Below are 15,000 nucleotides of genomic sequence, written 5' to 3'. Positions count from 1 at the left end.
ACCAAAACAAAGAAAAAAATACAAATGGTCGCTTCTCAAAAATAGCACTGGCTACACAAATACTGGTACACAACTTCCTAAAATGACTAACACAGAGAGATGGATACTAACATGTATTTGTGCTTTGATCTCCTGAACAGCCTCTGTGGTGATATGGCTTTCCTTTTTGGCTTCACAACACTTTCATTGTGGCTTTTAAGAGAAAAGTGAAACAGATAAAACAATGGTTTTTTGGGGTACCTCTGTTTATAGTGACTCCTGACAATAGACTCCGGCAGGAAAAATGTAGCTAGCGCTGAATTTTTTTTCCCAAAATAACAAGGTACAGTACAAGAATCACCTGTAAAATGCGCGATGTTCCACCGCACACTTCCATAAATGCTTGCAAGCTAGTGGATCTGGCAGTCTAAATCCATAGTTTGCCTTCCGCTGAAAGGATATTAAACATTGTTTTAATAACTACCAGCCTACAAAACTATTTACATTTACTATAAATTATGGCAAGCAATTCTCAGGCTAAACGAAGCACTCTGATTGGTTGGTTTTTGGTCAGGATTTTATGGCATGGACCATTACCATGGAAATGGCTCGTTTCCACATTTTTTTGCTCACCTGGGACATTCAAATCAATTTGAGCGGAAAACGTGTAATTCAAGCACTTGGTAGCTCAAATTATGTTTTACACTTTTAAAAAAGTGATTTATTTTCCTGATTTTAAACAACATGCAGTACCTTTACCTGTATTTACCAAAGCTGTTTTACCACTGAAATTTTCCCTTTTTAAGATCACAGCTAATTATTTTCATGTATGACGTTACGCACAAAACAGCACATAGTGAATTCAAAAGCAGTTTTAACATATTTCTAATATCCATCCTCATTACACTCGATACTCTGCTTCAAACAATTTCTATACGCAAAGCTCTAGACTCTCAATTTACCTAAATTCTTTCTCACGAACTGGATCAACTATCTGGAATGGAATCCCCTTAACTCTAAGAAATCTTAGAAAGAACGACTTCACTAGGAAAATAACAAGTCTACTTTTTGATATTTTAAGTTCTGAAGACTCTTATCTGGAAACTTTGCGAAATTATTCATAGAATAGAGCAATTTCCCAAATGATAAATAAATTGGTCTTAAAAACTAAAAGATAATCTTAGTTCATTCATCTATTTTAAATTCATTGAATGAATTCCCTATCACTGCTATTCCTCTGTTTTTTTATTCAAAAGAATCTTAACTTGATATTTGTGATATCCTTCATCTAGAGCAAACCTTTTCGTCAAAATATTATTGAATCTTAAAATTATCAGCAATCAATTAACTAGAATCTCAATCTGTATGCCACTGTAGTACCTCACATCTTTACAATAGAAACATTCAGTTGCTCTTTCCTTAAATATTAATTACATCCTTTCATAATCTTTGCCATTGTAAATATATTACATGTAACTTTTATCTTTGCTGCATCCAACTCGACTAGACTTGCTAAATTTGGGTGGACAAACTTTTCATTGTAACTAGTATTGCATGTATGAAACAAACGTTGTTGTTGTTGTTGTTGTAAAAGTGAAGGGCTCAGAGATAAAATGCCCTTGATGACTTCTTAGGGTGTTTCTTATTTTGTTGCGAATAACTAATCATTACCTTTATTAAGAAAAATATAGCGGGACAAGGGAACTAAACGCAGGCAAAAACAGTCTTCACCCCTGAGACTCTTTCAGAACAAACTCTTAATTCTTGACAAACTCTCCCACATCAGGTTTTTACAATGACCACCTCATTAATATGATCACCTTTTCTCCCAAAATTATTTTGGAAATTAATAATCCACAGCCTATTTAAACCAAAACTTCAAAGCAAATAAGAACAGGTGTCTTTTCAACGATGCAGTTTTTTTAAAGAAGATTAAGTCCAACTGCAGCTCCCTGAGGGAACCCCTTCAGGGCAGAGTAGATGTGAAGTCCACAGACTGAACCCAAGGCACATAAAGTCGTGGGAAGAACATGTCTTCACCACTTTGCCAAATCACCCTGGGCCATCCAGTGCAGCACTTGATAGGTAGTGATTCAGATAAGAACTACATTATTTTTGGCAATGAAATGCAAAAGAACACAAACTTTTCCATTGTCAACTCTGTACTTCTGATTAGTTTAAACACTGAATCAAACACTTTGCATGTTTATTAATCTTGCCCTAACTGTAGCACCTTTGTGACAAAGTCTCAATCTAAACTGGTGAACGAGACAAATATTATTGTTAGCTGTCCTGATCAACCGTTTGCAACTCTTGCCACTATTATTGGTTGAGATATACTGTACTTTCAAAATGTGATTTAAACTTTTTTTTTTTGCAAACCAGCATTCTATAGGCTATTACAACTCAGATTCAAAATGAAATCCTTCCCGTATCATGGTGAAAACGTATTGCCACGGGACAATACAAAAATTATTCTGAATCATTAAATAAAATTAATGCAAAGTATGCTCATTTAACTTACATCTTCTCTCTGAACTTGAACATAAAACACCTTCCCTTCGTATGTGCATTTTAAAATTTCAGACCTGCAAACAGAGAAAAATGTCAAAAAATATCACTGACTACACTGTACAAATACTTTGCCTGAGTCATAACTGAATGAGGGGGGATTGTGATTTTGGCTAAATTTTTTACCTTAATTTTTTGGTTCTAGTAACTGTATCTGTTGGGGTTTGCTGTATTATTTTTAATGACCTTTCTTTTTCCGTTTTCAACAAAAATATAAAAGCGGTTTTTGGATTTGGTATCTGAGGCAGTGTTTGGTTTTTCCTCTCTGGTGCATGGTTGAGGTTTGGTAACCTCAGCCGCATGCACATTCTACAACGATACTCCCATTTCTGGAATTGGCCTAATGATGAAAATTTAAGTTCATATCCTCCACATAATACATGTACCAATAAATTAAATCATTAATATTACTGTAACAGTTAAAACAAATAATATTGTATGACAGTTTTGTCTAGGGTTTTGGTTTTGATCAAAACATAAAGCAGTTTTACAGTTTTGAGCAATTTTTTGTGTAGTTTTGCAGTTTAACAAAGACCCCCAAGCCCCTTTCCTGAAAGTTTCAAGCTCTCTCATGAAGCCCTTTTTAGAACAAAAAACATTTGCTAAAATAAGTTTACAGTAAAACAAAGACTCAAACATTCTTGCAAAGCTTTGCAAATAGGCCAAAAAAGTTTCTAGGCTTTCAAGAAATGCACACCACGTTTAAATACTCACCAAACAAAACCTGACACCTTTTTGCCCTCTCTAATGATGGCTATGCCAACTGGAGTCAGCCCTAAGTAAAGCTGGATGTTGTCTTGATCCTACAAAAAACAAGATAAATTTAAAAGCATGTATTTTAAGTGCATGTTATTGATAAAAGGGAGAAGTGATCCTCACAAAATTTAACAACAGATTAAATTGTCCAGAAAGGTGCAAAGAATAATTTACATGTACTAAATTAAATGGAATTAACACCACCAGTTCTGTGCATAACGTAGAAAAAGAGTTCATCCTTTCACTTGTGATAATGACACCTTTGCCTATGGACCACAGTTTGCAAGTTTAATCTTTATTTACTTTGCAAAGAAAATCTGTCAACATGATAATTAAATCTTTAATAGTTATTATTGCGACCTCCACTGTGAGAATTTTTTTTAAATTGGAAAACCAACTAAGTCTTGTTACTTTGTGACTGACCAATTTTCCAAATTTTTGCTTCAACAAAAGAAAGGCTTCTGGAGATGTCAGACAGCACTTGACAGTTTTATGAACTTAGATATTATTGAGGCCATGTAAAGCGCTAGGATCTTGATCACTTTAAAATTGTCAATGGACATCGCTTTTTCCTTAGGTCATCATCCTACTAGGATTCTCAGTTGAGTATGAAACTAAGTTTGTTGACAAAGCTTCAGTTTTTACGTTACCGTGTTGTCAAGGGCAACTTCTCAATTTTGATGTCATTTAACTAGTGATGGTCACCAGTTTCATTTAACCATTACCATTTGTAGATTTTGGCAGGATGTCACGGCCCTACAAGTTACTCTTGAAAATGAAGCAAGTTGCCACTGGCAACATGGGAACCCAAACATTGAAACTTAGACACTGACCTTTGCAAAGTTTAACATTCTGCTATTTGTCTTAGATGTTAGCTTACAGGAAATTGTTGCCGATTTGAATTAATTTGAAATGCTGTGTGAATGAACATACACATATCAGTGACTTCTTAACCCTTTCCTCTTAAGAGTGACACTTACAGATTTTACTTTTCCTAATGCCAGACGATTTTACTCGTCAATGGGGAACTCTTCAGGGGTGACAGGGTTAAAAATATTTTAGCTTCTTTCCACTTAATCATTTTCCTTTTTTAGCCAACAACTAAAAAAGATCATTGCAGAAGTCAACATAAAAAAAAAATAACAAAAAGCCTTGAACTTAAAAGTTGGGGAATAACTATTTTGTGTAACATTTCGCGTCAATATCACTTATCATCTAAATCAGCTGCAAACAATTTCTGACAGCTTACTCAATTTTTTTTCGGATTTGATAATGGGTCACAAAACATAAGAAAAGTCATTAAATGACTTTAACCTAGTTTTACCCAAGGTAAAAAAAAATCACTTGATTGTCTTAAGGAAACAAGATTACCTGATAAACAGCATCAATTTCAGTTACTTAATTACAGTGGAAAACCGCTATAATGAAGACCCCATTATAACGAACAACATCTGAAAGCCTGGCAGAATTACAGTAAAATAATTGTGGAAACGAACCCTGCTATAACAAACCCACTATAATGAGATCCCGCTATAACGAAAAGCCGTTACAACGAAATCCTGTTATAAAGAATAGACACAATTCACCCCGCTATAACAAATATTTTGTCTGGTCACTCACAGGAGTCAGTAAAAACAACAGATTTGAGTAGAAATCACAGCTTGCTTTATTCCTATTTTGACAAATATGTGTACTGTACTGTTGCAGTGTTAAATTAATGCTTCAGCGTGCTGACACATCTTCCTTATCTTTAATTAAGGACACATGCTTTGACACTTTAAATGGCTTCTTGTGCTCAAATTTGTAGGTGGCCAGAATTTCCAAGCCAATGCCTTTGTTTTTTTCCCTGTGGCTTCTAAGTGACACGTGGAACTTTGTTTGTGTAGAGACAAATCGGGAAGATAATCACTAAACAACATCAATGATTTCCCACAGGTGTTACTGTTACTTCTGAATTTTAAAGTTAATTGAAAGCGTTTTTGAATTTGATGTCTTGATTGTCAGTGCATTACACTTACAGTTTTCAGTATCAAATGAATAAAAATAATGTTTTTTACGTACAGTATTGAATTATATAGGTAATTGCTATTTATTAAATTACCCCGCTACAAGGAATATTTTTACTATTAACCAGATAATTTGTTATAACAGCGTCTTTGCTGTAACAAAGACCCTGCCATAATGAACATTTTTTTCGGTACAGTGGCACTTCCCTTATAGCGGGGTTCCACTGTAAAATGGACTCACCTTACAAGGGTGAGGATCGACTCCATACATATCAAGTCCTTTGACACTGGCTAAGAAGTTCTTTTCGGCAGTAGAGGGCACTTGACCACTGTTGAAAACAAAATAACACCAAAGACATCAAGATGAGAGATGTACATCTTCCCTGGCATACCCAGGAAAAATCCTAGCGCTTCAGGCAGGAATTATGATCTGCTGAGATTGCCACCTTTCCACACTCGAGTCCAAGCACAAATTTGCATGACAAACAACACCTGAATCTACAATTTTGGAAAAAACTCTTGGGAAAAATTCTGGCCTACATGTAAACATCACTGAACATGTACTCACAAACAAAGTCTACTGATCCCCTCCACCCCCCCCCCCCACCCCCCCACCCCCCCTTAGACTAAATGTTGATAAGGTGATGCAAAATACTGTTCACGCCTTCGGCCATTTCAAAACCAGCATTGGATTAAAGTGAAAGGGAAAGTAGGGAGAATTTAATCTTTTATCGCACAGTCGCACAGACAAGTTAGGGAATAGTATGTGTCATGTGTCACAATTTCTAAATGAGTTTTGTGCAACATTGTAATATCAGAGCCATTAATTAAGCACATTCAGGTCTCAAGCAGTTAAGTGGTGGAGCATTCACACAAGGTTCCACACCTGTACAGGAGCTCTGCATTTTTTTTCCAGGTTATTTTTGAGTCACTACTGCTCAACAATGTCTTAATAATATTCCTTACGTAGGTTACAAGAAAATTTAATATCTCTCCCTCTACCAAAGAGATAAAACTGCATCCTTTACAAACACCAAAATACTAAAATTAATGCACACTGTGAAAGACAAAGATTTTTGCAGCCTGTGTGTCAGAGCACACTGATCAATGAATACTACATTAATTAACTTACTCATGTCAATCACTGCTGAAAACACTGTATAACTTAAAACCTTGAACCCCCAAACAGCTGCCAGTTAGGCCTATTGACTTTCTTAATAATCTACATCTACAGGATTACCATGTGAAACCTCCTGCACGACAGATTGCATTTTTTTTTTCACCAGAATCAAAGCAGAGACTTACGTTAGCTGCTTGTGATTTTCCATAATTTTCTTCTCTAATTTGTCTGATTGCTTTGGGACAATGTGGAATTCTGAAACATAGTTGTCTCCATGATCCTCTTCTTCATAGTCACCAATCTCAGCTAAATAACAAAAGAAAATGAAGGACAATCAAAGAAACCATATCTAAATAGTACAAGTGGCCAAGGAGTGAGGTCATACCAAGGACCTGATAACCAATTACATCAGATATGTCCAAAATGCATTAGTTCTGTATGAAAATAAACATTATGACCAATCCCCTAAACATTCTGTTCAACAACATGCAATGCATCCAGAAAAGCCAAAGCCAATGGTCAAAGTCTGATCTCCCTGTTGCCCCACTTTACTATTATTTTAAGTCTTCCCTAATGGTAAACCCCATTCTCGTTCCCAGAGTCTGTGAATCACAGAAATATGAAACAATAACCGTTGACAATGGGCCTTATTCGCGCGGTGGCCATACTGGCCATAGACAATAGATCTTGTACTGCAAGCCTCAAGTTGAAATGTTTGGGAACGAGTTTCCGCGGGGCAAAACAAAAGTTTTCAATCCCTCAGCACTCAACATGGCTGCTGTGTGATTATCGCCCATGATTACAACACTATACCACTAGTGCGACTGTGCATATTTTTGGCTGTGGCAAGAGTCCGTAATCTTGGTGCTGACCAAAAGAAAAGTGGGGACGAGAATAGGCAAACCCTAAAGGCCATGTTACACGAGACAATTTTTCTTGCAACTCGCAACGCAATGATGACGAATAAAAAACCTTTGCAAAGTTGCAAGGGTATGTTACACATTGGCAACTTCTTTCGCAACTTGCAACGTGTACAGTAACAAACAAGATGGCAGACACGCTAAGTTGCCAAAAGATGAGCTCTGATTGGCCCATTCTGACAAAATTGCGTTGCGAGTTGCAGAGGGGATGTCACACGCAAGCAACCTGTCTTGCAACGTTGCGAAAAGTAGAGGGTCGTTCTACTTTTCTCGCAACTCGCAACGCAACAATTATTGGGGTGTTACATGTGAATTTTTTTCTTGCAACTTGCAACGCGGTTATTAAATTAAGCTGCAATCCTGCAGATGAAAAACTTCTACATGTACCAAAGTACATGTGAGCAGTTTGATAATAAGCAAACCCTTTGATGGCATTATTCACTCTTCCCAGATTAACATCCCTTTCCCTCCCCTAATTTGTGCAAACTGCAAGCAGCTAAGAAGCAAGTATGTGGACATGCCATGTAACATACCTTGCACAATGTAAGCACCCAGATCCACCAAGTCATTGAATGTGCACAAGAGCCTGGGATCAGAAAATTATTTATTTATTTATTTATATTTTTGTCCATGTACTTTATTGACATCCATGTGCACGTACAATCAATTAAACCCCCCTCCCTCCCAACATGGACTACAAAACAAAACAAAAAAACAAAAAGAAAAGGCAACTACCCCAGATTTAACATAAACATCAAGGGAAGAAGTACGAAGTTAGGTGATTAATTGAGTCATTGAATAATCCATTGTACTCAAAAGCCTCCATTGTAGATTTATAAATGACTTGTGGTCGGGAGTTTTCTTGTTTAAATATAGTATTGCAAAAACAACAGAGTGTAATTGAATTTTTCTTTCATGAGGCAGATGCCGAAAAGATGGTTACGGTACTGAATCTCATCCGACCTTTGCACTGACCACAGTGTTGGCCTATTTTGAGACAACATATGAAAATTCAGTTGCAATTTCACACATTTTAGTCACAAAGTCATTGTGCTGTATTGTGTTCCCAGCTATTTAACAAAACAAAATATGAGCCTGCAATACTGCAGTGCAAAGAAACTGCTGAAAGTGTCAAATGACTGAGGGAATGTCATTGTGCACGTAAAATCACAGCTAAATTACGCCACAATAATGTGCCCCATATTTTCAGATTGAAAGAAAATTCACGGCAAAAAACAAAATAAGATTCAAAACAGATTTAAACGAGATGCTTCCGTGAAGCATACACTGGGTTGCCTGTGGTACGTGTCACAGAAAAGCAGAAGGCACTGAATTGTGTGGTATTGAACTACAGCATTCCAGTCTCCGAAGAATAACAAATAAAAGAGAAGCGAGAAACATTGGCTTCTGGGCTGACATGTTGATAATTTTCAAGTTCCCTCACAACTTCTTTTCACCACAAGTGTGCCCTCTGAGCATCTGACAGCTTTGTAATACTAAAACTCACTGAAGTTAAGCTCTTTCGGGCCGGCTTGGTGTCAGGATGGGAGACCAAAACAATAAACCCCTCATAAAACAGAAGCATCTGACCGAAAATACTGTACTATTAACGCTAACAAATGCGAAATCAGCAAGGTACAGATTCTGTTAGCATGCTTTATCGAAACAAATATTGATGCAAAAGCAAATAACTATTGATACACAGTTTTTAGAAAGAGCAGAACGAAGTTTCCAGGACGGACGATCGAGAATAAAATAGTTACGACATGAAAACCACATTAATTTTGCACCGTGAATACAGAATATAAAAAGTTACGATCAGCGACAAACACTTTGGGAGATTTTTGCTAAGTTCAAATAAATCGCAAAATCGAAAGTGACATGACGGAAATCAGCGGTCGCCGTGATTAAGTTACCGCGGCATGTTTAATCGCCAAACAGTTAAGTACCTGTGTCAAATGGTGGCAAGATACCGGGTTTTTGAAAGTTTCTTTTTCTGTCAAGTGTTATAAAGTTTGACAATGAAATGAGCGAAGTCAAAACAAAGATCACAATCGCCCAACTCTTGTTTATGCAAAGTCAAAATTTACTCTCCAAGACGCGTACGACGTTATTTATCACCAGGTAATTCTATCATTTTGGAAATAGCACCTACTTTATTATTCATCTGCGTCACAATTTTTCACTGATTTTGGGGCTCATTTTGTTGAAACTCAAGCACGCTTCCAACAGGCCTGTGAACCCTTCCTGCTTACAGAGCAATACTAAAAAAACTTCTCCCATATCACATTTCAACCTTAAGCTCGAAAATTCAATACACAACATGATATTGTAATTCACAAAGGCAGAAAATACCACAGAATCCTTTTCCAGCGAAAATTTTATTGAAACAAACAACATATTTGCTCTTAGAGGCGAAAACCTCTTCCTATTTCATTGCGTGCGTGAAGACAAGAAACTCAATCGTGTCAAATTACCATGTACTTCAGGTAAATACAGCTCACTTTGATTTCGTCTCGACGGGCGATAGATTGTTGTCGAAGTCCATTACTCGTCGCTTTTGAGATTCCTGCCTAGTTTATCCAACTGACTTTCCATTATTGAGCTCCATAAGGGTATATTTTGTTTAAGGATCCACTAAAACGCCATTCGCGTTACATGACTTTCGACGCCATTGCAGGCTAAGTTAATGATTCTACTGTGTCCACCAGAGAAATCTACGCAGTTCCACTACCCTCTCGATCCTAAGAAAATATGCACAGAAGGCTCTATGTACAAAGACACAACTTACAAGGGGAGTGACAGGCAAGACTTTTACCGACAGGGAAAAAAAAAAAACTAAAAAAAAGAAAAAAAGAAAACAAACAAACAAAATGCAGACCTCGACTGGGTTTGCCCATCGGAAAATCTACCTATTTTCCGACTGGGTTTGCCAAAGGGCAACCCAGTAATAAATACAAGTAAGGTATTTTGAGTTGCTCACCTTCCATGCAAAATATCACGCTTGACTTGAAGGAAGAACTGGTATCTAGAGAGACACAATAGTAATATAATTATATTAAGCAACTTTTAGAGGTTGCATAATGCTCGAGTTAGCAAAATCAGCTTCCATATCACAACACTAGCAGTGCATAAAAAGAACCAACATACATGTACTTTGTCAAAAGAGAAGGTCTGTAAACCCACCAACCCTTGAGAGTAAGACTTGATAGGAATTTACTCTGTCTAACGCCAGATGCTTTACTTGTCAGTTGGGAGAGGGGGGGGGGGGGGCAGTTAATTAAGGAGTCAATGCGTTGATGTTTTTCTTTAGCTTGGGTGGGGGATAATTGTACCTTTTCACTAAGGAAAGGCAAAGGCTGCAGAAAATGCAGAAGCAATAATTTGGGACAGCTGTGCCATATCTCAAAGTTATCAATATCATTAACCATTACCACAATAAATTGAAAGCAAGAGTCCGTTCATTTAGACACAAGGCTGCAATAATAATAAAATGCAACAAATCAAACTTTCTGTTCTTTCTTGTGAAATAAGGTACATGTAAGAAAACTTATACCTACTTCATCCTAAACCAAACCACTTTTTGTTATTTCAAATTTATGTTTCCCCATGAATTGGGAATAAACAAGACTTTCTATACTGACAGCCTTCTCACCTGGTTATTTCTTCATGCAGAGTGCTTGGGTCCACAGAATAGAACTTCACTCTAAAGAACAACTTGTAAGGAGGTTTTAAACCTGCAATTGCAAAAAAATAGTCCAGTCCCAAATGGAGGGTCTATCCGAGATGGAGGTACTTCTGATGCTGGTGATGTTGTGCATGTTGTTTTCAACGTCTGCTCAACGTCTTTGATTGGGCACTAGTTGCCTTAGAAACCACCTGTTTACCTGCCAAATGTCCTTGTTTTTTTCTGGGAACAAGGCTGCTTTCATGCATACACTTTTAACATTACTTTCCGCAGCTTTAGTGTGGACAGGTGAAACACACAGCTGTATTTCAAAATGCTAGTGTGGGTGGAAAGATTCTACTTCACATGAAAGCAGAAACTTTAAAAATGCAATGGTGGGGTTCCATGTGATGATTAATAAAATGAATTATAACAACATAAACACAGGCAGACAACCCTACGGATGCGAGAGCATGTTGCATCACATTATTTTGAGACAGTTGTAATGGCTGATTCAACTAATCAAGGAAACTGTTCCATAAAAACTTCAAATCGCAATGTTTCTTTTTGAAAATTCATTTTATGGACAGCCAGATAAATAAAGTTCACTCACCAACCATTTTCTGCATTGTCCTGAGTGATTTGATGGGTTTTTGGGATGCTTCAATTTCCTCTTCAGATCATATGTGTTGTCACATACAATATAAATAGAAGGTCACTCGCCTCTCAACCTTGGGCATGTAGAAAGTCAATAATTTTACTAGCGTCGTGCCAAAAATCATCAAATTTACATGGCTCTGCAACCTCAAAATCCTGCTTGATTTTCACGCTTCGCTCAGGTTTTTGTTATTGCCAGATAATGTGGACAGCAGTCATACACCATTGAATTTGGTCAAATCAAATTAACCAATAAAAAAGTGCAGATTTCCCCCAAGAGGGACAAAATTATAAATCTGCACTTTTTGATTGGTTAATTTGATTTGATCAAATTTAATGCTAGTAAAATTATCAACTTTCTAAGTGCCCAAGGTTCGGAGGCGAGCGACCTTTAGAAGTGGGAGAAATTCGGCTAAATTCTGGAGATACTTGGCCGTGAGCGGTCTTGGAAGTTGCACACCTTGTCTATTTATATTGTATGTGACGACGCGTGTGATCTGAAGAGGATATTGAAGCGTCCCAGAAACCCATCAAATCACTCAGGACAACACTGAAAATAGTAGGTGAGTGAACTTTATTTATCTGGCTGTCCAAGGCTGCTGCCTAAGAAAATTTTTCCGGAGCCCTTTGGGCTTCCAAGGTTACATAAGTTACACGTAATAGCCTGAGTCATTTTTTCAAGAGCCCAGAATTAATTAATTAAAAGTGAGGATGAATCACCTTGTGATAAGCCAGGTGCCTGTTTGGACCACTCGTTCAGAAATTTGGTCGCCCGCGCTTGTAAGTAAGGCACCCCAGGCGACTGTTAGGCAGCAGCCTTGCTGTTCATAAAATGAGTTTTCGAAAAGAAACATCACGATTTGAAGTTTTTATGGAACTTTTTCCTTGATTAGTTGAGTTGGCCGTTACAACTGTCTCAATGTAATGTGACATCATGCACTCTCGCATCCTTAGGGTTATCTGCCTGTGACATAAAAACAGGAGACTGACTCCCACAACAAAAACACCTACTTTTCATTTGCTTGATTACACTTTTGTTTAAGTCCAGCCAGTGCTACAAACAAAAAAAAACATGTCAACAAATCACTTAGTTAGAAGACTACAATTCACATAAACATTGCCACAAAACAATTTTATCAAGCACAGTTGTTCAAGGACAAATGCTCCTTGTCAAACATGCATAAATAAGAAATTTTATTTCTAATATTTCTTGGGGTGACTTGGGGAAAGGAATGTTTCTTTTCAAACCGGAAAAAAAAAATGGACCAAGCATAAAAGAAAAATACATCAAAACCAATATTATTGTCTTGAAGAGATCTTTTCGAAACAATTACCACACTGAAAAAACTCTTCAAGATTTTTCATAATGCTTTACACCATCTGGGAAGAACTCAGTTAAAACGGATTACGGTCACGTCGCCCACAAGTTAACTCGCCCACAGGTTAACTCGCCTACACGTTTGAAGTTAATTCGCCTACACATGAAGTTAACTCGCCTACACATTCGAAGTTACTGTTGATGTTATAAGATAAAGCAAAAACAAGAAGTTTACACGACAACTAATTAGCAGGCAGAAAAAAGAACCATTGATTGCATATCCGATTTCACATCATTCTTTACCAGTTCAATTTTGACTGCGCAGCCGGAATGCACAGCCAGATGGTTTTCGTCGATTCGCAAGTGTTGTTATGCGTATGTAAACTTCTTGTTTTTGCTTTATCTTATAACATCAACAGTAACTTCGAATGTGTAGGCGAGTTAACTTTATGTGTAGGCGAATTAACTTCAAACGTGTAGGCGAGTTAACTTCGTTGTAGGCGAGTTAACCTGTAGGCGAGTTAACTTGTGGGCGACGCGACTGGTTACCGGTCTTACCGTTAAAACTATTCCAACAACATACCCTTTGTTTGGCGTCATCTACATAGCGAAGACCGAAATAATCCTTTTCTAGCAAATCCAGAGTCCTGCATACCTCATCAAAGACAGTTTGACCCTTGACATCTCTCTGTTGTTTTACAAAGAAAAGTCAGTGACTGAAAATGTAAGGGAGGCAATAATTAAATTTTACAAAGTGGGTTTTCGTAGGGGACCCGTACACCGACCTATATTCCTAAAAAGACTCCCATGTGAAATTATAGCAAATATTTACTAGTAGGTCAGTGAACGGGTCCCGAAGAGGAAATGCCTAAATTTTGTCAAGTGAGAATCACAACGTTAAACAAGGAAAAGCATGAAAAAACATCGAGAAATGTTTTCCTACGTTTTCGCAAAAGAGTTCAGTATTTGAAACAAGTTCTACGTTCCGAATTTTATTTTACGAAACGTGGGATAAAGACCTTAAATTCATATTGATTGAAAGTGGTTGTAATTATTTTGGAATCCTACAGTCGTTGCAATTTTGCTGGTGAATTCTTTTATCGGGAAAATTACACGAAATTAAATACCAACGCTCTCTGATATTAAAGTCAAGGCGATTGTTAGCCCAATATAATTAAAGAAACGGCGCGGTAACTGAATATTGTTCGCGTTTATTTACAGAATAGCAGAGGTGGAAACCATAAATAAATTACAACAAAATCATCACTAATTCACGTGTCTATTAACTGCAAGATACAAAGATCAGATGCGGAAAATGAAGGATAAAACAACAGTCGAAGTAACAGTCGATGAATGTTAGTTTAAACTATTTCCTGGTCGAAGAAGTGTTCTGTTTTGCGCACATCAGCTCGGTACACAAAGTGTGCAAATATTGTAAACAAATTCGAATACCAAATTTGCAAGTTTATAAAACACTGACTGGAAGCCGAAAATTGGCTTGTTCTGTCACGCTTGAAATGCTTTTCGTGCACGAGGCATGCAAAAATGCTACGCTATGAGATCGATCGAAGTGTTGTCGCGAGCTGCTTTTCCTTTCCAGCTAAAAAACTATCAAAATGTGCAAGTATATTTGGGATGATACTTCGTATCTTTACTGGAATATTAGCTGAGAAATAGTTATGAAAGAACGACAGACGGTGCCTTTTTGATGCCTCGTCCTGGATCTTGGGCAAAGGAACTGAAAAACTTCCGTAGGGTAATCCAGAGTTTTTAAAACAGTACAGAAAGCTTAATATGCAACAAGATGCAAAATTGCCATTTGAACTACGCCAAGACATATGAATGAATAAGTGGTTGGAACGTTTGAAATGAATCGAACTCGATGGACAAAATCGCAGCGATTAAATTATAGATTTCTCGATTTCGAAAAGGGGCGTCGTGATGTTGGTTAGAATACACCTAAGTCTTACATCGCTGCGATAAGTAATATTCACAAAATGGGTGAT

The 15,000-nt window shown here is 37.2% G+C and overlaps 1 protein-coding gene across 1 annotated transcript in view; it reads right to left on the bottom strand.

Moving 5' to 3' along the window:
- LOC138038781 (FERM domain-containing protein 3-like) overlaps nt 1–15,000 on the bottom strand; it is a 23,451-nt gene that overhangs the window by 8,009 nt on the left and 442 nt on the right. Inside the window, exons 2-12 of the mRNA XM_068884824.1 lie at nt 13,578–13,682; nt 12,688–12,730; nt 11,008–11,089; nt 10,336–10,380; nt 7,886–7,938; nt 6,618–6,738; nt 5,554–5,641; nt 3,265–3,353; nt 2,504–2,567; nt 341–429; nt 112–192 (exon numbers count right to left, since the gene is read on the bottom strand). Coding sequence (XP_068740925.1) covers nt 112–192; nt 341–429; nt 2,504–2,567; nt 3,265–3,353; nt 5,554–5,641; nt 6,618–6,738; nt 7,886–7,938; nt 10,336–10,380; nt 11,008–11,089; nt 12,688–12,730; nt 13,578–13,682 — 860 coding nt within the window. The remainder of the gene's footprint in view (nt 1–111; nt 193–340; nt 430–2,503; nt 2,568–3,264; nt 3,354–5,553; nt 5,642–6,617; nt 6,739–7,885; nt 7,939–10,335; nt 10,381–11,007; nt 11,090–12,687; nt 12,731–13,577; nt 13,683–15,000) is intronic.

The sequence above is a fragment of the Montipora capricornis genome, chromosome 2 (assembly GCF_036669925.1).
Source record: "Montipora capricornis isolate CH-2021 chromosome 2, ASM3666992v2, whole genome shotgun sequence".
NCBI lineage: Eukaryota > Metazoa > Cnidaria > Anthozoa > Scleractinia > Acroporidae > Montipora > Montipora capricornis.
The sequence above is the reverse complement of the archived record's forward strand: the minus strand, read 5'-3'. Positions and strand labels throughout refer to the sequence as shown.